Source organism: Pieris rapae, chromosome 7, assembly GCF_905147795.1.
Source record: "Pieris rapae chromosome 7, ilPieRapa1.1, whole genome shotgun sequence".
Classification (NCBI taxonomy): Eukaryota; Metazoa; Arthropoda; class Insecta; order Lepidoptera; family Pieridae; genus Pieris; species Pieris rapae.
This window is the reverse complement of record NC_059515.1, coordinates 9,142,214-9,168,252: the sequence shown is the minus strand read 5'-3', so window position 1 is coordinate 9,168,252 and position 26,039 is coordinate 9,142,214. Positions and strand designations below refer to the sequence as shown.

At 34.6% G+C, this 26,039-nt stretch overlaps 1 protein-coding gene across 1 annotated transcript; it reads right to left on the bottom strand.

Moving 5' to 3' along the window:
- Positions 1-318: 318 nt before the first annotated feature.
- On the bottom strand, positions 319-19,175 carry LOC111004150 (sodium- and chloride-dependent glycine transporter 2). Its single transcript, XM_022275023.2, has 12 exons — positions 19,023-19,175; positions 17,989-18,145; positions 16,954-17,232; positions 15,207-15,423; positions 14,473-14,587; positions 11,398-11,577; positions 9,952-10,141; positions 5,064-5,263; positions 4,231-4,362; positions 2,308-2,442; positions 1,663-1,815; positions 319-795 (listed from the first exon to the last, which is right to left on the bottom strand). The coding sequence occupies exons 1-12, from the start codon at positions 19,050-19,052 to the stop codon at positions 697-699; spliced, it is 1,887 nt and encodes a 628-aa protein (XP_022130715.2). The 5' UTR covers positions 19,053-19,175; the 3' UTR covers positions 319-696.
- Positions 19,176-26,039: the final 6,864 nt, after the last annotated feature.

The window sequence follows — 26,039 nt, the reverse complement described above, 5'->3', positions numbered from 1 at the left end:
ATGTGATTAACAATGTAATTGGGCGTCTCTTAGTCTGTACAACCAACACCGATTGATTATTACTTAGGTGAAAATTGCACTTCCTTACTGTAGTGGCGCCATCTCTGGGTGAAATCCAATTTCGATATCGTTCTATCACAAACTTGGAATCACGTGGTGTAAATATGTACATTTAAAACTTGCGTGGTGAGTGCCTAAATTAAAACTAGTTTTAACAGGAATGTGGGGCGGTATAAGAAGAGAGCGTATAATTAAAAATGAAATTTAAAACAGTTCTCGCATAGTGAATATATCTTTATTTCCAGTTTTGTTTTAATGTTGAGTATCGATATATTACAAGATATATTGTGTTCCTTACGTCCTATATTAAATACTACTAAGTCATTAAATTCAATTGTTGTTCGACAAGAAGTGATACAATATGGCGTAAAAAACCTTTGAGATAGGCATTAATTGTGTACATTTAAATATGTAATATACGCGAATTCTACATTAACATTTCTTAAACATTCAAACAAATTAATTTATCTATTTTTTATATGACATCTCTTTTATATCCCTTATAGAAGATTTATTGAAGTAATATTGTTTGATTATAATAATTGTGCGTGTTTATACCTGCTTTTATGTATGATACTTGTATGAATATTTAATAGTGACTACATAGTTTTTTATTGTCAACAAAAAAAATTATATTTAAAGATAAGCTAAGTTATCATATGTATTGGTTTCAGTTACAGATTGTATGACAGCAGGCTTCCAGTCAGAAGTTGGTCTGAAGAGATCCATTCCTCGCTGAAAAAATATATGTATTGTTAATATGTGGTCTAACTGAATTCGTAATGGCTAGAATGTCACAACTATGAAATAAACAACTAGCAATTAAGTCTAATCAAATGTATTTATTTATTTACACTTCGTAGCAAAGAAACACAATTCATAAAAATTACAAGGGATGCAACGGGCGGCCTTATCGCTAACAAGCGATCTCTTCCATGCAACCCTAAATTTACTATAAGTTCTTTTAGTAGCTAATATTATTAATATATTGGTAATATAGGGAATTAATAATGACATAAAATTAATTCTTTACGTAATTTTAACGGCTCTACAAAGGAAAAATATTATTTCAATTAAATTTTTTTTCGTTCAATTTCATTTTTAAACTAAACTATTATTTTGTCTCTTTCTGTGAAATTGTCTTTACCCTGTGATGATAAGAGACAACTGTATTTAACGGGTTGCAATTAGTCTATATACATATTAAATTACCCATTACTTTGTCTTTATAAATTCTTTTGGCAACATTTCAGATCGATGAGCCGTTTCAGTGCCAACCCAATGAAGTAGGCTTGTTTAAAACGTTTAAATTATAGGTAAGATAAATTTAATGAAAACCACTGTTATATTTTCGGTATTAACAAAAACCACTATATTAAATAGCTCTTAAATAAGCTTAAACATAAGATATTATGTTTCAGTAAGATGATTTTTGTGGTACTTAATTGCGTACATAAAAATATATACATACAAATAAATTAAGAAACTATGTCATGATCATACCTGATTTTGCAATTTTATCGATTTAATGCAAAAAAATTATAGTATATAATATATACACATATATAAATTAAGATACTTAATAGTATTAAAATTACTCACATATCCTTTATATATAGCCCACACAACGCCGAGAGGGAAAAATATAATTGTCGATATTCCAATAGCCCAACCAAGAATATCCGCGAACAAAGGAAATTCATAGTTTCCATAATTAGGCGGCGTCCATTCCACCAGTACAAATATTAATATAGCCTTAAAATAAATAATTCGTGGTTAATAAAAAACTCTCATAATGTACGTTTATGATTTATTCATCATCATTTCTTTATGGTAATTTATTTTATGGCAGCCGCGTTGCTTACCGACCGAAAATATAATTATTGTTTTCACAGAAATCAACGCCGCGATTCTATGCCCTGCGCTTTACCCGCTAAGGTAAGAATCGAAACTTTGCACTAAGTATGTCTCCCGTATACAAATAACGTATTAGATTTGACATATGGGAGTAAAGATAATTTATTATTATTCTAACAAAGAATTTATAAAATATAATGTAGTGTTTAGTGTCCATATAGCTGCGTTTTTATCAACTATTTAAGTAATAATTAAGTAATCTATATAGCCAAGAAAATGCTGACATAACTGATAAAATAGGATGATGCGTGTATTGTTATAGCATGAAAGAGAACTTTTAAAGGACTTAATATATATATAAACAGCGGATATAAAGTATAATATACTTACAAAACTGGCAAAAGGCACAGCAAACAGCCATACAGTCTTCCAAAATAGTCTGAGTACGATATTGAATTTCATATTCATAGTCTCCAGATCTTGCAAAGCTCTATTTATACCATAGCTCCAAGATACGGCAGTTACCTAAAATTAATGTGTAAAATAAAAGAAAAACTTAAATCAAATATATATTAAAATAATAAAATGTTACCAAATTTCTATATTCGTAGTATTAACCACGAAATATGACCTATATTTCGTGGTTAATTAATATACTTAGATTCAAACTCAAAATATCTTTATTCATATAAGTAAACAAGTACACTTATGAACGTCAAAAAAAATTAAATTAATTTTAAGTTTGCATTTACAACCAGTTCGCAAGTCAAGGGCGTAGAGCAGGCAAGAAGAACTGGCAAGAAACTTTCCGCCACTCTTTTTAATCGCTAAGTTTTGAGTCATACTAATTTTTTGGAGCAAATCAATCCCAAGGATTAGGATCATTTAAGTATTCGCCACATTTATAAAAGGCTTTATTAATTAATTACCTTTAAACGAGGGTTTTGAATTTATTTAGTGATAATTCTCTAATTTCGCCTGGGAGTTTGTTATAAAAATAAATACAATTTCCATATAAGGAGTGGTTTATCTTCTGGAGCCTGGTCGTATACTCAAATTAGTTCTTTTTCGCGTATTATACTGGTGAAAGTCACCATTTGTTTTAAAATCGTTTATAACCGTAATTAGTTAAAACGAATTAAAAAGGATAAATCCTACTTATTCATGTATTTTCAGAATACGCCGACTGAAAAGAATATGTTTCCTAAAACTGGACAAGTTACATTAAAACAGTTCATTATTGATACATTTTTTATTGCAGCAAATTTAAATTACTAGTCTAATTGCGATAAATCTAAGAGAATCTAACCTTAAAATACAAGCAAAATAATTTAATGGTTGAATTCCAGAGTTCTACTACTACAGAGACTATGGAAGACGATGTCTCGCGAGCTTAAAATATGATCTGTATAAGGCAAGCTTATGATTCTTAACGTAATATTTTACTGGGAATAATGTGCAGTCTTAACTTTTTTACTCGACTTTCAGTAGTTTAGTAAGTTAATTGGGTAAATAGAAATTATATTTAATAGGTACTTTTGCAGTTCAAGTGCTAAGAGGAAGTTCTGAGCTGCAGGTCTCTTAATGTAAATGACAACTGAATTAATTTTTATGAATTATTAAATTATGATAAGCTTAATAGACCCATAAATTGCGATACAAAGGGCTGGAACCAGTCTGTTATTCTAAACTAACTAAGATAGATTCAGTTGCCCGTTATCAAAGACGTTGCGCCTACTGTATGCTATCGCTATCGATATATTTATATGTTCGTAGAATGAATTCACAGTAGCGATATTTTGTTTAATATTATATACTTTATTAGATTTTATTTTTTCTCGATGTAATCGTATTGGCATGTTAGGATAATGTATGTATTTCTATAATATTGTCTTTTATTAGCATAGCTTTTACACATTTAAGGAATACACTTTTTACCGGATTTAAACTATGTATTATACATTTATTTAACATAATTTTAAAATTTTGCGACATTTCGCGTGCGTGGTCACGGTGGCTGAAGACAAAAGGTGATGAATGTCAAAAAGTATCAGTTATTTTTTCGGTATTTATTTCCGCGGAGTTGATAACGAGTAAAAGATGAATCGTAATTATTGACTTATCTTTTTAGAAAGTTCAGGCCAGGCTATAAAAGTTATGAAAACCTGTTTCAAAAGTCAAGATTATATTAGCAGATATATACTTGCAGCAGAATCGCATATAAGTAAATATTTTTAGATTTGTTTAGTTTACACGTCACTGACGAAGGCGTTATGTGTAGCTAGTTGAATATATATTGTTAGGCCAACTTACCTCAGCGATACCAATTAGGAGAATTGCCCATGAGGCTGTGTTCCAATCGAGTAAGGTAAATAGGTAAACACCGCCGCTGAAACACATCGGCAGCCCCAATAGAAAACACACAAAACACGTAAATGCCGTTACCTAGAAGCAAAGTAATAAACTAAAATAATAGGTACTGGAATATTATAGTATTTGTAGAGAGATTTTTTATTTATATACAAATGTGTATAGTATATAATAGTGTGTGAGCTATGTTTCCTAAAACTGCGTTTTATTTCTCCGTTATACAGACGATTATTTATAATTTTAGATTGCAAATGTTTAATATAGATTAGTAAATTACTAGTCTAATTTCGATTAATCCTCCAATAGAACTTACAAAACGCGATATACGGCGGCACTTTTTCTACATTTCCCTTCTATGTGTGTATGTCTTTCATGTTGTTATCTTATTTTATGTGTTACTGTGCCATACCAAATTTGGTGGTATACATTTATTACTTGAGAAAGGTTTTAATAACTACACAAATCACATTTGAGAACATTATACCTTCTAGTAGTAGTAACAATTTGTTTTAGTATTGTTTGGTACCAACTGGCAAAACCCTTTTGGCAAAAGCGAACAAGTATAATAAAGTCCCAATCTATATAAGCAAGAATATTTTTTTTTATATATCTGAGAACAAAGGTTCGAGAAAAAATCGTTTCGGTAGAGAAAAAAGCTCACCTCGCTTTACAAATGTCTAAATGTGTATGTTAAAATTTCTAAATGCTACCAAATTGTGTCGACCCATACAAATCTGAGGATGGTATTTGGACAACAGTACATTATTATCACATACCATCCAATATCTTTTCCTCAATACTGGCCATCGATCAACTATAGCTGTATTAATTGCCTCTATACCAGCGAACTGACTTCCGAGTCCAAGAATAAACAGCATAAAGAAAAATAGGATGCACCACAGCTGGGGTACTGGCATCTGTAGAAGAGCCTCTGGGTACACAACAAAAGCCAGTCCAGGGCCTTGTTGGGCGACATCTGCAAATATAGTTAAATTAAATAAATAAATAAATATTTATATGTAATCATTTTTTGAAGATAGGCTTGTGTAGAGAACGGTTTCTTATTAATATAAATTATTAATATCGCGCACCACCACTTTGTGGAACCAGCTGCCGACTGAAGTATTTCCGAACCAATTCGACTTAGGGTCCTTCAAGAAAAGAGCGTACCAATTCTCAAAAGGTCGGCAACGCACTCGCGAGCCCTCTGGTATTGAGAGTGTCCATGGGCGGCGGTATCACTTAACATCAGATGAACCTCCTGCCCGTTTGCCCCCTGTTCTATAAAAAAAAAATATTTAACACAATGACGAGAAGTCATAGTTGAAACAATTGTTAAGTAATATATTTCATACCATGCAAACATTTACTAAACGTGTGTTAAATTTAATTTTCAAGTAGCATAGTAATTCTTATTACATTACAAACTTGAAACTTGTTTTTAGGTTTTTCCCTTTGTTTATTTTTTTAATCATTTAGTTAGGTATATATATGGATGTCGTTGCTAGCGAAATCGTTAAGAGCTTCCTAATAATAAGCAATTGGCGCGTTACGTATTCGTTTTTATTTAAATACAAGCTGACCCGGCGAACTTTGTTCCGCCTTAATGGCAATAAATAAGCAGTTTTTTTTATTGGAACAAAATACAAAAAAATTAAATACCTACATTAATCATTCATTATTATTTCTGTATTTTAGTACATAGGTTACTCTTCACTTAAGTACCTTGTGATACACAACATTTTTTGTTTTATTATCAGGCGCAAAAACACAACGCAGATGGTCTTCCGACCCGTGAACATGCCACGTATAATTGACCATGGGAAAAACATGAATGTTCTAGATTTAAACCACAAACTTTTAAGGATTGGCCTTGTGATTTGTTGATGGTCATGGCAAATGCAAGACGTATCAGAAATTGAGGTCTTTTAAATTCAAACGGCAAATCGGTTGGGATCATCGGGATCCTCGGAATAAGAACTTCCTCACCTTTGAATTTTTCTATCATTATCGTAGCGTAAATTACATTGTTCATCAATTTTCTAACCACCAAACGCGTACCGTTGCACAGTTTTGGTTGGTTTATGTTTCGAAACATGATTACTACGCCTTTAGGCGTAAATTGTGCGGTGGTAAGTCAGGCACGTCCAAGAGTTTAAAAATTCAATTGGATAGTTGGTGGCTTCATCTTCATTTGTGACGCAGTCAATAGATTTGAATGAATGCATTGTTCCAATGATCTTATTTTGAATTATGTAGTTCAGGTCATCTACATCTTTATTCTTAGCCGCTAAAATTGCTCGCTCATTCAACCATTCATTATTTTTGTAGCTAGAAATAATGTTTAGAAATACATTGTTGATAAGTTCGTCTTTTGATGAGACAAAATTACAGAAATTATTTGAAAATGATATTAATCCGCTCGATCCATCGACAGGTACTTGACCGTTACCAATAGTCAGCAATTGCTCCGAGAAATCTTCAGCAGATGTATCAGTAAGCAATGTAACTCTCATGTTTGTTGTCAGCTGCAGTTTCTTCAGATAGCGCCATAGATTTGACCATTTGAGGCAAGCGTTTATTTCGTCGGCAGCCGTAGATCTTGGAATTACTGGCAGTATTTGGCGGAAATCGCCAGACAGTAAAATCATTGCTCCTCCAAAACATCTTGAGTCATTTCGTAAATCTTTTAAGTTCGGTTAAGTGCTTCTAATGCACGTTTATGCGCCATTGTGCATTCGTCCCAGATGATGATTTTCGATGCCGCTAAACATTGGCCATTGCTGAGTGTTTTGCAATATTACACGTTGGTTCTTCAATAGTTTGAAGATTTAACGGTAATTTTAATGCTGAATGAGCCGTACGGCATCCTTCTAACAATGTGACTGCTATTTCAGAAGAAGCAACTGCAACCGCTATGTTGGATCTCGCCCGAACAGTTGCTAAAACTAATGACATGAGGAATGTCTTGCCAGTTCCACCAAGGTCATCTAGGAAATATAAACCACCATTTTCATCATCGTTTGCCTTCATTAAAGTATCATAAACTTCCTTTTGTTGGTAATTCAACAGGGTTACATTCGTTTGAACTACTAAATCTAATTCCTGGTGATCATATTCACGTTCCCGTTCCAATACTCGATGAAATGCGTCTTTCGACAACAACAACAAATAGAAACATTCATCATTCTTTGGACGAACTGTATACATACGACCATATCGAGTTTTATAGTTCTCTTCACTGAATATCTTCACTATACGAATGGGCAATGGCACTATCATTACATTTAATTATTTATTTAATAGAAATATTTTGAATATTGATTTCTTACAAATATCAAATTGTCATATATACGTCATTACATAGCTGTCATTATACGTCAATTACATAGCTATCATTTGCGTTTTATTATTCTTTTTTGTTATACCTCGTTTTATAGTGACTGACGTTTCATGTCAAGTCCTACGGGAACGCTGTCGAACGGGATAAAAAGTATCCTATGTCCGTCTCCTGGCTCTAAGCTACCTCCATTCCAATTTTCACCCAAATCTGTTCTTCCGTTCTTGAGTTATAAGTGGTGTAACTAACACGACTTTCTTTTATATATATAGATATTGTGTTTTATTGGTCGTTAAAATCATGCGATTAGTCAACTCGTTACTTGATAAAGATAAAATAAATGATAAGTAAAAACATAATCCTCGCATTCATTATTGGGGTATATTAATAATATATGATTATTTTACACTAAATTATTAAAATTCTAAAAAGGAATTAAAAAACAAAATACAAATATATATTTTCGAGTTCATCCAAAAATCATGAGATAGACACTACTACTAGGTTTTGATGGAATAGTAAAATAACAAAGAGTGTTTATTATATTATGTTCTTTCACGTGACCAATATGTAGGCTTACATTGAAATAAAAATAAACGGGACACAAATTATCCATAATTGACCTTATTTTCTTAACATATGCCGTGAAAACAAGCTTGTAAAATAATTACATTTGTAATCAAAGTTTATTGCTACTAAATTAATTATTTTTTATTTTATGAAAATCAATCTGTAATATAAGCAAAACCAAACGCCATTTAGGTACTAATAAAATACAAAACATTTTCATCGTTCAAACTTTTTTTCTATTATATTATGTATTAAAATAAATTTACTTTATCTACAAGAAACATGCAATTGGTCTGAAATTCCTCGGACGTTCCAAGAACTCATTATGAAGTCTCTGAGTACCTCATAAAAACAATGGCTTAATAATGCATATTATCAGTAAAATTGTGGCAGATTTATTACAAAAATGTCGATAATACATAATCTATCGATTCCCTATCATTAATGTACGATATGAATAAATTGATTTCACTCATTTTCCTATGAACTATCAGTTTTTGACATGAAATTATATCGTATTAATACTTGAGAATTAATTTAAATCTGTTTAATAGTTCATTATTATTGATTGATTTTTAAGCCTGGTAATGATTTATTAGACAACTAAACTTAATGATTAAAAAGAAAAATTGTGCCTTTTATTTAATAATGATAAATTAAGTATCTCTTTCGTAGTGAAATTATTCAACACGAATACTGCTATTTATGACTAACATTTTTTTTATTAAAACTAAATTTAATAAAAACTAACTCATTACATTTTGAAATAAGGCATTATTTCTTATTTTGGCCGTGTCGTGTTTACTCTGCAAGCAAGACAAGTGTTTAGGCATAATTCGTGTTATAGCTTCGAAACTGGATGCTTATAACGGGCTGCTATAGACTATTATAGATTATTAATTTGTGCACTAGAATGAGATATCGTTGTGAGTAAACAAGCATTTGGGAGAAAGAGATGAGACGCAAAAACATTTTTTTATTAAAGATTAGATGTGCATATTGCATGTTTAGAAAAAGAAACATTTAACAAATTTAACGGTGGAGATAAGAATGTAAAGGCAGCATTTAGACAACCTCGTACCTTTGATGAGCAACGAAAAACTTATGACAAACAGTATAACGAACATTCAATGTTCCTGACAGATATCTACGCTCGCACAGAACCTTAAATCTTCCAACTCCCAGAACCAACATTGGTTTCCGCGAGCCTCTTCACAGGATGTGTTCTACTTTGGATTCTGTCACTAATATCAACCCTTTTTCGCACTCCTCTACTGCTTCTTTTAAAGTTAAAACTATTAATGTGAGCCTTGTGTGTTTCTTCTTTATTACAGCTACTAGAATCTTTGTCGTTCTCCTAATTTATACATTTTGTGCTGTCATGTTTTGTTTTGCTTTGCTTTGTATCTTATTTTGTATCAGTGAAACATTTTGTGGATATGTCCAATTTATTTATTTTTTGTTTAATTTTTACTGTATAGTGATGTATCTGTTTTGTTTCATTAATAAAATATATATAAGGGTTATTATATTGTATATTATATAAGTATACAAAGTAAACACAAAGCGCAATGTACTGCTGCAAAATCAAAAAATTAACAACATTTTGAAGCGTGACAATGCGGTAATGTCCAACTTAGAATGTCACTCTAAATGAAGAATCTCTTATTCGCAGTAACAATAGAAATATCATGTCATGGGTATTTGGCTTGGAAAGTTTTACTATACTCTAGCGAAGAAAACTGAATACATACCATCAACACTAACACCCATTTTATCAGCTTGGAAGCCCAGTACTGAGAAAATGACGAATCCAGCGTAAATCGATGTAAGATAATTCGCGACACAGACAAACACAGCATCAAAGTGACAGTTATTCGTAAATTTGTTGTATGATGCAAGAGTTACCAGAGATCCGCAAGCAACTCCGAAAGAATAGAATGTCTGAAACATTTAAACAATTATCAACAATGCCTATATTTTAGTTTAGCAAACAATACTTAGATATCTAAGGCGTCTAATGTTTGATTATTAGTCACAATTAGTCAAATGTATTAAATAATTTTTGTTAAATGTATCATGTATTCCATCTTTGGCTATATTCTCAGTGTATTTGTATGTAATTATGTATAGTTTATGTTAGCTGTAGGAGTACTAAATAAATAAATAACTTAGCAACACAAATAAGAAGGCTAAAGTAGGAGAACGGGAGTTTTGTTACGCCGGCTTTTTATCTCAGCCAGCCTACACCCTCTGTCTTCTTTGCCGATGTGTAGGGATACCTACAGGTTCGAATTTAATGACGTAGAATAAGTGATATCCTTGATGATATTATGTTCCAAAAATAAATGTATTTTTTTTATAAATATTTATGAATAACCTGATAGAACCGATTGAATTAAGTTACAGTAAGCACAGTAGTTACAGCAAACAGTTGCCAACAAGGCTAATAATATGCTATATTTTGTATTAATCTCCTCTTCATCTTTTACTAATGTTCAAAGTACAGTTACTCTTTACAAATCACTTGTTTAAGAGTTAATTTAAGAGTTTTAATGTAATCTGGTGAACGCTATAAAACGCACATACTATTGTGATAGATCAAAAACATTTCCTTATAAAGATTTGCAATCATCTACACTTGCGTCTAGACAACTCTTTCGTGACTTTATTGATTCATTTATTTGTATAAAATATTTAACGTTAATATTGACTCTAATCTTCTAACAAAATTTTCCTTTCTTTGTAATCCTCGAACTAAAAGTCTTCAATATCTACGGCTCACCTATCTGCTACTTTGAATCATCCAGTGAATAGGCTATCTCACTCTCAGAACTTAAATTGACGTGTTTTACAACAGTATGCTAACTTACGGTAACTTTATTTATCATGCTCGTTTAAGTTTTCATTTAGTTTTGGATATAATTTGGTTTTATTGTATATGTCATAATTGATGTGTGTATGTGTGTGAAATTTGTGAATTAATATTTTGTATTTTTTAGGACATACACATTGTTTTAGAACGTATAAATAAATCAGACCAATTATACTGTTCTAACCAGAGCTTGCAGAGATGTATCTTTCCATCATATTATTAACACAGTTTGATAGAAAAGACACTCGGCCATTACCAAAGTTTGTATAAATTTCTCACGTCATTTAAAAATATGTTTAATGGTCCCATAAAAATGATACTCTACCTGAGAAGCAGCATCTCCCCAGACACGTGCACTGAGAAGGTTTTCCCATCTTGGAGTCAGGTAGAATAGTATACCTTCGCCAGCACCATCTAATGTTACACCTCTAATTAAAAGTGCCGTTAACATTACGTATGGGAACAATGCTGTGAAATATACTACTTTTCCCGCTGACTGTACACCCTAAAATGAATAAATAAGCATAATTACATTACGTAGTGTCAGTCCACTTCAATGCAATCACAACACTATTACCGCTACACAAAAAGGTTCATCAAGTGGATCAGATTGATCCTACGATTTAAATTTGCTTAGTCTTACATTGACCAAATTAATTTCCGTAAAATATAGCTGATACAGTTTAATTTGCTGAAAAGCTGATTCATCAGGCAGTTCTTTATAAACGACAGCTCAATACATACGCCAGTTTTATTTTATTTGACATCATTACTAATATTGAACTATAACACTATAAACATTTGGTCCAATTGAGCCCGATTAGTATATTTGTTATTGGAATTTGGAACGGATTCGACGCAAAAACAATAGACGAGCGATAAGGATCTTTTGAAAACAAGTTGTTTACCGTTTCTGCAGTTTAGAATGAATTTATCGATATAAAGTGATGAGCGATTTGCAATAGAACAGGATTAGTATTTGATATTTGTAATAATTACATATTGTGAATTAGGACCATAATTTCAGTGCCAACTATTGAACAAATAATTATTAACAACTCTAGATGATGTAGCGGGCATGTTGCACAAAGCCATGGAAAATTTAAAAAAAATGTCCTCAATCAGGACTTACAACTCGATATATCTCTGTGAGAACATGGACTATAGAACAATACTGGGATGATTTTAAACATTTAATAAAAGGCACGCCGCGGGAGCAACGAGGATTGATGTCATATTTTTAAAAGAGGATTATTTTTAAATTGAATAAATAATTAACATTTACATGCTAATTTATTGGATTTATTGTCACTTATTGAATTGAATGCCAAAAATGCCCAGGTAAGTAACACGTAAATTTTTTCCGGAAATTATGATGATTGTTCATAACACTAATTTTAGTTATGTGCGAAAATTACATTATTTAAAAACTAATGTGACGGGAGATGCACAGTTATTGTTTCGCCACTTTACAATTACTGAAAACAATTATATCATAAAAGTAATTCTATACCATTGGGTAATTAAAAAAATACGATTTGGTGGCGACCTTCTATACTACCATCAAAACATATAGTTATTAACAGCCCACAACTTTAAACTCTTTAATAAGTTGAATGTTGTGGGTTGATTTCTATTGGAAAATTATTCAGTGTGGGTTAATTATTAAGATTAATTATGGGGTAGTAAATGGATAACCTAATCTAGGATGGATACTTTCGGGATAAAAAAAATACCTAATGATGTCGTCAATGCACATCACAACGATGATCATAGAAGATAATGATAAAAAGTTAAAGGTTTGTGGGAGATTGATCTAAATTTATACATAAAGAGAAAAATATTTACAAAAAAAGAAAAGCAATCTGACGAAATTTACAAAAGCATAACAAAGAGAGACAATACTGGAAATGATGAAGTACAACTACCAGTAAGATAAAGTATGGAAAAAACATTTAAGTTATTTGGAGAAACGCAATGAGCAGATAAAGAAAGAAAAAGAACATAATTAAAGCGTCGATACTAGATTCATTCACCCTATTATTATTCCTCGTTATCAACATATTACGAAATTATTATGTATTATTAGGAAAGCAAAGGGCAAATACCAGTACATAATTACTACATTAACCACATTACTACAAAATTTAATTACAGGGGGCATTGCCATCAATGAGGGTAATCAAATTATACCTTTTACAGTGGATTATTCTGATCCTGTGTATACAAGAACCTTCAAGGTTCGAGTCGAGGACGGCATGCTACCTCATTTCACAAACATTTTTTGCCGCTTTTAGAAGATTTGTTACGCGTAAAGGCCTTTATAACAATTTATGGAGAGATATCACACGATCTTTATGCGGGCTGTAAAGAAACTAAAGATTTTAATTGTAAAGAGTAAGAACCATCTGGCAGAAGACACTGCTGAGGTTTTTACAAACGTTTTAACAAAAGGCACAACAAGGCATTTCATACCACAAAATGCCAACAAATGCTTATAGGAGACAGGAGTTCAGACGCAGAGAGGCATTTGAATCGAATAAGTAAGGTGTGCACTTTAGCATATGATAGAGAAAGTTTATCACAAGTCTAGGCCTGTCTCAATTCTCGATCTCTGTCCGATGCTTTGCTACATCAGAAACACCACTCCACAACATTTCTAAGTTGGGGAATCTCTTCTTGGCGGTCCTGATGTTCTCACGATGGTTCAGAAAATGACCAAAGAATTTTGGCGTGTGTTAACCCGAATATATAATCATATTACAGCAGTGATACAAGTGAAATTCCATCGCCACCATCGGCAGAAGATGTCAAACAAAACGAAAACTTGTCTTCTGTTATATAGATATTTATATGTAGACGAAATTACAAGAAGTTTCCGCCCACAATAACAGGACAGTCCATTAGCTCACAATTTACTGTTTGAATTAAAACCATGTTTTTGGTGGGCGAAATGTTCAATTGTTTTAAAATAATTTGATTCAAGTCTAAATAGACAATAGCCCAATACACAATATGTTATTTTATTCCGTTTCGCAACTAATGTTAAACATTAAAAAAGCGTAATTAAGATGCACATTAAATTATTTAATAGTTATTAAATATTCCAAACCTTTGTATATAAATTGTGATAACCCACGTGTTAGTGTTAATTATTGTATGAATCATTTAAAATCTATAAAATATTATACAACGAGAGGACGCAATTAAAATTAAATAACGAAACTTACTTTCTTACTTATAAAACCGAATAAGGATTAACAAATACTCAAGAATTTGGGTATACTCGTAGTTTCAAGGATAGTTTTGTTATCAATCGCTTCTAGAGAAATCTAGATAAATCATTCTAGATAAATCAGACGATTTAACTTCTGTCACGTCGTCCATAATCCATCCCTACCTTAATAACGACGAGGAAAGCCACAACCCAACATCCGAATAGACATCCAACTAGATGCCACTGAATGGTTCCCCAGTTCTCCCAAGTGGCGTCTCCTAGTCCCAGCACACGCTGACTAAAACAAAGAATATGGGTATTACATTTTTGATGTGAAATTTCTTAAGGCGCATGAGGGTAAATATTTTGAATGGATGAAACGTCACAAAGAATTGCAGCGTTTTTGTCAAAAAAAAAGGGAGAGAACGATTAAGACCAATAAAGAGATAGTGAGAAAGCAAGATCGAGAAAAAATATACGCTATTGGTTGATGTATTCGTTTAGTAGTTACATATTAGAACTTTAGATGGCTATTCTGTCGCATTACGTCTTGTGTAGTAAACGCAGATTTTTTATTTATTTCTATGGTGTAAATATAGATATACAATTACATGGAGTGATCTGACTTGTATGTGATCACCTATTGGGGCTTTTACATTAGAAATACTTAATTTAAAAAGAAGTTTCACTTACATGTGTACTTTGTACGCACGCACTTTTTTTTTCAAATTAAACCTATAGAGTTTAGTAAAACGTTTAGGAGTCTTATTCAAATAGTTTCAAAACATATAATGATGAAACATTATGCTGAAATTATCAATAGGCCGCGTGAAGTTGCATCATCGCAAAAAAAAAGATTGTGTTTAATTATTATTATTTATCAGCTAATTTTAATCACGAACAAGATATAAACATACTTATAATACTCTTCCGAAGCCAATATCCTGGTTGCATTTGTGTACCAAGGTACTGTCTCAGAACCGTCCATACAGTATTTATCATTATACGGCTTGTATCCAGTCATTATACAGATGTCTTCAATACTCATACATTTTCGCATGTAATATGTTAAGTCGGCGGCGCTACCAGTGTTGTTCTCCCTACATCTTGAGTCGTATTCTCCACTGTAGCAAACTAGAAGAAGTCGAAATGTTTTCACACGAGATTGGCCACGTCAGTGTTTATACAATAAAGAAATTATACATATACGATCAATGTGGTAGAAATAATTACTTAAAATATCCAGGCAAAATATAAATACATCCACACTATTACCCCTTGTAAAATTATGCCTATTTCTTTTAATACGACTTAAAAAGACTAGAGAAAAGTCAACTAAAATCCTAAGTCTACGATTTTCAGTGTTATTTCTTATCGTTAATTAATATTACATGCAATGTAATTGAATAGAATTTAATTTAAAAAATACTCTAGAGCTCCAATTTTTTATGCAATAATTAGTTTTTTGTTAAAAAAAATTGACAGGGACATACTAGAATTTTATTTTCTTTAAATATTATATGTAAAGATATGCCTGCCTTTGCTTCAAGAATTGTTAATTATCCGAACACGTCATATCACAGTTCTTCGTATGGAGAGTAAAGTATAATTTAGGATCATAGGTAGAAACTTATTACTTAGTCGTTTCTCGATAAGTTTGTATCTGTACGCTTAAATAAATACACATCTGATTCATAGATCAATAAGTTTTTTTTTATGTTGTACCCCTACAGATATGTGACCGAATGGCTAAAGTGGGGAGCGGATCAATAAGTTAGACTGTAGATTAAATATTTTGATAAAAAAAATAAACAATTTCTATATAGTATGAACACGGTACTATAAATACTTTATTATTATAGTTAATCTGAAATTCGGCCGATTAATAAGCCAAATATCCATAACAATAATGGATGATAAAGGTTCATATACTTAAGTACCTTGAATGATATCCTTTTACGAGTTTAATATACTGGCGTGTCATAAAATTTATGACTTTACGCAAGAATTGCATCACGTCGCGATATATGGAGTTCGGTGATTTATTTCTTACAATTTCGACTGTGAACCCGTGGAAATTTTATTTGAAAATGATAATAAAAGTCATATAACACCTGATGTGATGCTGAGTCAAAAGTCTGAATGGAAATTCATTTTGATGAAACGATCCAAGTGGAATTTTACCATTCTAACCGTGTAACAAAAGTTATATTTGCGCCTTGTATTACTTGTTTTTGAAAAGAAACACTTACATCAAATAGAAGAAAATACGTCATCAAATAAAACGCTTGACTATCAGATTTTCAAAATTGTCAATAATTTCCTATTGAAATACAAACAAACAAACACGACGTTAGCTTATACAGTAGTATAGAATATTTGATTATTACGTTTTAAACTTAAATTTAGCACATAATCTATACAAAGTTTGATTTTCTTAAATATGAAATACATTTTTACTATTAAACTCATTATTATGTAATCATATAAAATCCAAATGAATTTAAACCAAAGTGTATATTCAGAATTAGGCACTAGTTAGTCAAAATCTTACACTTAAGACTAATTATTCAAACCCTCAGAGAGGGATAAGATGGATAAATTCACAGCCAACGGCCTCTTCGCTGAATGTATGCAAAATAACGTAATTAGAAATTTACTTACAATCAGTATTGTAATCGTTCGTGCATGTTCCCCACTCCAAGTTGCCTATTATCGACACCACCGTATAGTATAAAGTCCAAGCAACAATTATCATATAGTAGACTGATATCATACTGATCACCATCAAGGTACAGTATCCCACCCCAGAGAAGAACGGAGAAATTGACTGGAACGCCTTCAATGGCCCAAGAGCGGTATACTGTCCGACGTACAACTCCAAGTAGAATATTGGCAGGCCAATTATCATGATCATCAGAAAAAATGGTATAAGAAAAGCACCTGAAAACATGTTGTATTGAATTTATGAAAAAAAAAACGCCTTTTATTTGATTATAAAGTAAGTTATTAATATATCAAAAATCAAATCAAAAATCATTTATTCATTAATTATAGGTAACATAACGTACAGTTATGAACGTCAAAAAAAGATTACATTAAATGATTCTAATTTTACATTTACTGCCAGTTCACAAATCAAGGGCTTAGAACGGAAGAGAAGAACTGGCAATAAACTCTCCGCCACTCTTTTTAATCGCTAAGTTTTTTTTTACACAACGTTTGTAAGCATCTGCAACCATTACACCCTGTTTCATTTGACATGTTGAGTACTAAATAATAATAAAATAAATTAATAACAAATAACTATATAAACAAATATACATTTATAACTTAAGTTATAACATATTCTGAATTAAGATATCAGGAAACTTATCTTTGTTTGCAATTAAAGGGACGAAAAGTATCTGTTACTATACAGACATAAATATTTACAATGGTGTAATTTATCAATAAATTATATTTAAAAGCAATAATGCCAGCTAATATCTAATATGTCGCTTTTTGCATACGTTCAACTGATAAAGGGACTACAAGAGATATTTATATATAAATGACATCCAGCCAAATTACCAAAATTCTTTCAACACCAACCATTCAGTACATAACTACATAGCATAGTTGATGGCCTCAGACCGAGGTATCACGATATGTGCATGTCTTGAGGCTGTGCTGGCGCATCTGTCATTAGCCACTTACCACCACCATTCCTGTAGCATAGATACGGAAATCTCCAGACATTGCCCAGGCCGACCGCGTAACCCAAACACGCTAGGATAAATTCAAGTGGACTACCCCATGACGCACGCTTCGGTGTTTCAGAGCCGTTGACCGAAATACTGTCCTTAACTACATTCTGTGAAATATAATGTCAATTGTAAAATTATAAAGATAAAATAAAAAAATACAACACGAAATACAATTGTTCGTTTAATTTAATTCGCTTCATTTTTGTGAAACTAGTTTTTCTACTATTCCTTTTTCCGAATTACATGTAAAACCAAGCTTTTAACTTTGGTAAACATTTTTGACTACGGAAAGAGCAGTGTTGGTCTAGTGGAGTGTATGAATGTCATCCCTAAGGTCGTAGGTTCGATTCCTGGCTGTGCACCAAGGCTTTCATTCTATGTGCGCATTTAACACTTGAAGAAAAACATCGTTAGGAAACCGACATGTCTTAGACCCAAAATGTCGACAGCGTGTGTCGGGCCTAGGAGGCAGACTTGCCTTTCAAATCCCTAATCTGAAGCCCAGACCTTAAGAGGTGGTAGCACCACTTTTTTTATTTATTTACTCGGACCTTTTGAAGCACATATCAAATTCGTGGATTAGTATTTTATACAAACTTCAATGGAAATTATAATATTATAATTACAAATAATCAAGAAACTAAGATTTCCGATAAAATGCCGCCCGCTGATGAATTATGTATACGATATGAAGAATAAAATATACATAATCAATATCTTTCTTTGTAAGAAGAGATCCTTTTACCATCTCTTTGAAATGTCAACATCATTGAAAAGCTACATAAATAATTATTCATTGTTAGATTTGTATACGGTCTGATTAAAATATTAAATGGTTCAAATTATTTCTATTTCAGTAAACTATTTACCAAGTAAATATAATTTAAAGTTATTACTTTAAATATATAATAAGTTATAGTCTTGTAATATCTATTCTTGTTGAAATAATAAATTATATATGAGAAAATATATAAAGTAACTTGCCTCCTTCATAGAGTGATTTGCGTCAACCATTGCAAGTATGAAACTTTTGATTCTTCGTAGAAAAGGCAAAACTTTGGGACGCACATCGACGTACAAAACTTATCAACTTGAACGACTAATTTCACGAGACGACACTAAAAAACTGACCACTATCACTCAAATTAGTTATGTTATCAAAAATATAGATAACGAATCAATATACAATCAGGTGAAATAAATGATTTTCGTATCTGAGATTAACTAGTGTAATCATTATTATAATCAGAGAATATTGTATCGAATTCAATTTACGAAATTTCAATGACAATGACACACACATGGTTGTGTGTCTATGATTTGGAATCAGCTGCTTACTGAAATATTTCTGAACCAGTTTGACTTTTGAGAGCCCTGTAGAATTGAGAGCGGCGGTATCAGAAGAGCCTCCTGCCCATTCACTCCCAGTTCTAAAAAAATAGGCATTTGGAATTTTCAATACAATAAAGTAATTACACTCATTAGACTCTTTACTAGAAAGCCTTCTTGAAAACTTCTCATTTGGCACTTTGTTACATGGTCGTATGTAACAAAGTGCCAACTCCAATTAAGCCGATCCTATTTAAAATATAAAAAAATCAGTGGCCCTACAACCTCTTCAGACACTGGCCTCAAATTTCTGAATATGTTTGATAATCATTTTTAAATCTAATAGGCAAGTAGGTGATCAGCCTCCAGTGCCTGACACACGTCGTCGACTTTTTGGGTCTAAGACATGTCGGTTTCATCACGATGTTGTCCTTCACCGTCCGAAATTTTTTTAAGTACGCATATAAAAAGAAAGTCCGTTGGGGCACAGTCCAGGATCAAACCTACGACCTCAGGTATGAGAGTCGCACGCTGAAGCCACTAGGCCAACACTGCTCCTATAGATTATAGAATAATTGAGATATTCAAACGATATTTGTACATCTTTACAAATTATGTATAAGCCCAGGCTGAATACGTACATTTTATTTGAGGCTTTCGTAGTCTTATAACCGTGTCGGTCACTAAATTTGCCCCGAGAGTATAGTCAGACGCAGGCTCTTTCTTCAGCATAGCATTCACTTCATAGAATTTAAATGATAATATCGTTTATTATTGAAAATCCAGGTTCCTAAATCCGGTTCTTAAAAGTTAAATAAAACATTTATTAAATAAAATCGACTCGAAATACCTTTATATATTTACATATCTTCGTAAGATGTCTTCTTCATAAATACGTGATGAACGAGGAATTACTATAGACTTTAATGAAACTTGGATTGTTCCCTGAAAATACCTGATACATAGGACGAGTAGGTGTTCATAAAATAAAAGTCAATTGGTAACCAACCGAGACTCAATCACACCCCGCCGCACGCTTTAGCCACTAAAGCCAACATTGTTCCACTGTTTACACCACGGACATTTATTTAATTTAATTATTTAATTAAAAAGGACTCCTTTTGAAAAGCTAAACTATTAGAAAAAATTAGGTTATAATTTGGAAAACAAAAGCGTATCAGCAAATCTTCATTTTAAAAACGAAAGATCTTAACGCGACATGAAACCATTGAAAGGAATGAGACTGGAGAACAACATCGTTCCTTGGGCAATGAACACTAGTCTAAGAGCTAAACATAAAATTAAATTCAAATATTACGCAAAATTTAGGAATCACAGAATTAGAACGCATCTTTAGTCCTAAAATTTTTTTAAACACTTAAAATATAATTCACTTTTTGACGACTTGGTGGTAGGCCCCAGTGTGGCACCAGTTCTCCATTTATCTCCAGTATTTCCGAACCAATTCGACTTAGGCGCCTGCACGAAAAGAGCCTGCCGATTCTTAAAAGGATGGCAACGCTTTTGCATCTTTTCTTCTCTCCTTATCGCATTCTATAAACAAATTATCAAAAATCATTGTGTAGTAGGTAAATTCAATCATAAAAATAAAAATAAATTATAAAATTAACCCCTCCCCCACGGATATAATTATAGTTTGTATAAATTATATTCATCTATATATCCAATTTTTAAGTTGTAATATTAATGATTTGCAGATTATAAAGCAAATGAGCAAGCAATTCAATGATGAATGATTATCAGTAGCCATAAATACATAAAGTATTTATGGCAAAAATTATTTATTTATTTATGGCCTAAACATAGTAGGAAAAGACTAGAATTAATTTAAATGACCGATATTATACGTGAGTTGAAATCAGTGTTGACCTTTAATTAAATGTGCAACTCTTGAGTCGTGCGTTCGAATCACAGCTGTGTACAAACGGTTGTTCGTGAGTATTTTCACTCCTACGGTGTACAAAGTTAAAAGAAAAACAACGGAACGAAAAGAAGGCTCCAAATTTCAAGTAAAAATATTCCCGTAACAGATTCATAAATCAAAGACCAACCCCAAGGCGTGATCGGTTTTGTATATATATACGTGCAAATTACATAACCAGTGAATCACAGTTTCATTAACTCTAAAGCTACAAGTCATTGAAAAAATGAAGAGAAAGTATCCGAAATTGCCGCTCATTATGCAAATGGAAACATCTTTTATCCATGCCTATTACGGAACAAAGAATTATTTGTAATTTGCAAAACAAGATCTTTTCCAATTTGTCTAGAGTTTCCTATGTGCTTTTTCCGGTACTAATGAGGCAATGTATTTTTGCATTACACTACGGTTTTCTAAGAGAAATGGCTGCAATTTAAGTTACGAATTGTGTATTTAATGAGGAATAAGAAAATTAACGATAATTGTGGCTCTCGACGAAAAGGAATGTCTTCAAAGAGTCCTTGTATCTGTTATACGATTATGAAATATTATATATAATTTTTTTTTTTTTTTTTTTTTTTATAGAACAGGGGGCAAACGGGCAGGAGGCTCACCTGATGTTAAGTGATACCGCCGCCCATGGACACCCTCAATGCCAGAGGGCTCGCGAGTGCGTTGCCGGCCTTTTAAGAATTGGTACGCTCTTTTCTTGAAGGACCCTAAGTCGAATTGGTTCGGAAATACTTCAGTTGGCAGCTGGTTCCACAGAGTGGTGGTGCGCGGCAAAAACTGCCTGGAAAAACGCGCAGTTGTGGAACGGCGGACGTCGAGGTGATACGGGTGGAATTTCGTATTCTGCCTCGACGTCCGATGATGAAACTCAGCTGCAGGTATTTATCCGAACAACTCCTCTGAACACTCTCCATGGTAAATGCGGTAGAAGATGCAGAGAGACCCCACATCTCTACGCAACGCCAAAGGATCAAGCCGCTTGGAGAGATTTTGGTCGTCAACGATTCGAACCGCTCTTCGTTGAATACGGTCAAGTGGAAGAAGCTGGTACTGGGGAGCACCCGCCCAAAGGTGGGAACAGTACTCCATGTGGGGCCGAATTTGAGCTTTATATAGTTGCAAGCGGTGGCCCGGAGTGAAGTACCGTCTCGCCCTGCTGAGCACACCAAGCTTTTTGGAGGCTAATTTTGCCTTTCCCTCCAAGTGACCGCGAAACTGAACGTCGTTCGATATGTCAACGCCAAGTATTCCAATGCTGGCTGTGGCTTTAAGGAGAGTGTTTTCGAAAAGAGGAGTAGCGACAAAGGGTGTTTTTTTAGCGGAAAACGCGCAAACTTGTGTCTTTTTGGGGTTAAATTGGACTAGGTTTAGTCTGCCCCAGTCAGAGACTCCACATAGTAGGGTTTCTACTTCAGACACAAGTTTGTTCCGGTACTCATCGACATCTGCCCGAGAAATACTTGCCCGGCCAGTGTAAAGAGTGTCCCCAGTGCTGTCATCCGCATAGCAGTGAATGTTGCTAAGTTGCAACATATCATTGATATGCAGAAGAAACAGGGTCGGGGATAAAACACAGCCTTGTGGGACCCCAGCGTTCACGGGTTTAAGGTCGGAACATGCTCCGTCGATGACGACCTTGATGCTCCAATCGGCCAGAAAGCTGGAGATCCAATCGCATAATTTCTCGGGAAGCCCGTAGGCTGGAAGCTTCGAGAGCAGTGCTCTGTGCCACACCCGATCGAAGGCTTTCGCTATGTCCAAACTAACCGCTAGAGCCTCCCCCTTGGACTCAATTGCCTCCGCCCATCTATGCGTAAGGTATACAAGAAGGTCACCAGCCGAACGACCACGACGAAAGCCGTACTGAGAGTCACTTATCAGCTGGTGGCCCTCCAGATACTCCAGGAGCTGGCAATTAATAATGGATTCCATTATTTTGGAGAACAAGGAGGTTATCGCTATTGGGCGATAGTTGGACGGATCGGAGCGATCGCCTTTTTTAGGGATCGGATGTATCGATGCGATCTTCCAGCACTCCGGGACAGTGCCAAGCGAGTACAGGTACCGGAAAAGGCGCGTTAAGACCGGAGCCAACTCAGGAGCACAAGTACGCAGCACAATTGGAGGAATACCATCCGGCCCGCTCGACTTATGTATGTCCAAGGAAGATAATGCTTTACGGACAGCACGTTGCCGGAATGTAACTTCCGGCATCGAAGAATCACACCGTGAAATGCTCGGTGGTGATCTCCCTTGGTCATCCAAAGTCGAGTTGGACGCGAAGAGACAGCCTAAAAGGTCGGCCTTCTCCTTCGCAGTGTGGGCCAGCGAGTCATCCTCCCTGTGCAATGGTGGAATGGAAGGCTGACAAAAATTCCCTTGGACAGCTTTGGCTAGAGACCAGAAGGCTCGAGTCCCCGAAGGGAGTTGGGCCAATCTCTCGCCAAATCTGGCAATGTGCTCTGACTTTGCTTTAGTGATTTCCCGTTTGAAGGACCTGGAGGCTGAGTTATATGCTTTTTTGAGTTCGCTGGTATTAGCATCACGAGATTTCGCCGCTTCTGCCCATGCCTTAAAGCATTCTCGCTTTCGACGCGAGGCTGTCTTGCAAGAACGCTTAAACCATGGCTGAGACTTGCCACCGATCGGCACCGCAGAAAAAGGAATAAAGAGTTCCATTCCCTGCAGAACCACTTCAGACGAAAAGCAAATAGGCCCCCAAGGGTAGGACGCAAAGAAAGACCGCATCCCGTCCCAATCTGCTGACTTGTAGTGCCAAATACGGCGAAAACCCAAAAAGCGCGACCGCGAAGGGCGCGTAGATGGCACAGTACTCCGGACCACACAATGATCCGATGAACCCAATGGCGGGTCAACGGAGACTTGATAGTTCTCCGGATGCGAAGTCAGCAGAAGGTCCAACAAAGAGGGTTTATGACCGTCCACATCTGGTATTCGCGTAATCGCAGGGACCATTTGTGTCAGGTCGTAGGCTAAAGCAAAGTCGTGAAAGGATCTTCCCGCGTGATCGGTGGTTTCAGAGCCGAGCCAATCGGCATGGTGGGCGTTAAAATCGCCAAGTATCACGATTTCGGCGGTAGGAACCCTTTCAAGCAGGGAATCTGTAGCCATTTGGATGTGCTCGATGAGTCGGTCAGTTTCGTCATTTCCGCTATGGGACCTATACAGGCACGCATAGAATCGCGGATGGTCATCGCAGTCTATGCGGAGCCAGAGGTTAGATAGGTCCCTTCCTTCAAGCGTCCCAAGGCGACGAGAACAGATATCCTCTCCGACGTACACGCAAACTCCCGCCCGCGGCACAAATGAATGTTCCAATTTGTACCCCGGGTAGGAGAGGTAAGAAGTATCAGCCGGGGAGGATATCTGAGTCTCAGTGAGGAAGAATAAGGCCGGCTTCGCAGATTCAAGGTGAAAGTGAACCGCGTTTAGGTTTGAGTTGAGCCCCCTAACATTGGTGAAGTCCACTGTGAGCGTGGAAGGGGTTGCCTTCGGCGAATTCTTCCGTTTGCCCCGAGATCGAAACCTAAAACTAGAACTGGATGTTTTGTTTAGAGCGCAGTTTTTGCCCACCCCAGAATACGAAGAGCAGCCTGTGCATCCACCACCGGATACTGATTGTTCCGATGATGGACGCCCAGAGGGGGATTCTCCACGTGTGGTACCCCCCTGGGGTAATCTTTCTTTAAACTGCACCGTCATACTCTGGGGAAGGGGGGGGGGGATGGGCTCCGGGAGTCTCACTCACCGAACGAAACGCGAGTACAATAAGATAAACCTATTGCATCACTTAACGCCGGTTTTCTGTGAGACAGTGGTACTGCCCCGGTCGTGCCTGCCCATTTGGCTGAAGCCCGAAAGCAACAGCATGGCACTCCCACTAGGAAGGGGGTTGACTGATTGCACTGGTGAAATAACCTCTTTCACAGGTTATTTCACCAGTGGGCGATGGGGTCGTCAGGTCCCTACGCCTAAAAATTTTACGGTACAATTAATTGTATCGGTTATTTATTATGAAAATTTTACGTGATATATAAAATTATACGTTATACGTGAATAAATACAATTTCCATATTATAAGGAGTGAGTATAGTGAATTCAGGAAGCAGCATAAGGCAGGTATCAGTAGACGACTATTGATGATTTAGGACGTAGCATTCCAAATAGGGTAAACACTAAAGGGAATCAAATGAAACTAGGAACAAGAACGATAAATTACGACCTCAATATTAAGAACTAATTTATGACGTGTAAAGACTTTTCTGCTTGCTTAAACCGCTTAATGGAATGTGAACCATACCAGGCAATTCCTGTAACCTGAATTTGTGTTAAACAAGTTCCATCACATATCGTGAACTCGTCCCGAGACAGAACTAGAACCGACTACAGAGTCACACGTCACTCGTACCGAATGATTACTTTAATATTGATTATCATTAAGTTTCGAATGTAAAGCTAATCAAAGTCAAAGTCAACATTTATTTATTCATATAGGTAACATAATGTACACTGATGAACGTGAAAAAAAAAGAAATATCAAATGAATCTAATTTTACATTTACTGCCAGTTCTCAAATCAAGGTCGTAGAACGGAAGAGAAGAACTGGCAAAATTTATTCATATAGGTAACATAATGTACACTTATGAACGTCAAAAAAAAGAAACATACATTAAATGAATCTAATTTTACATTAACT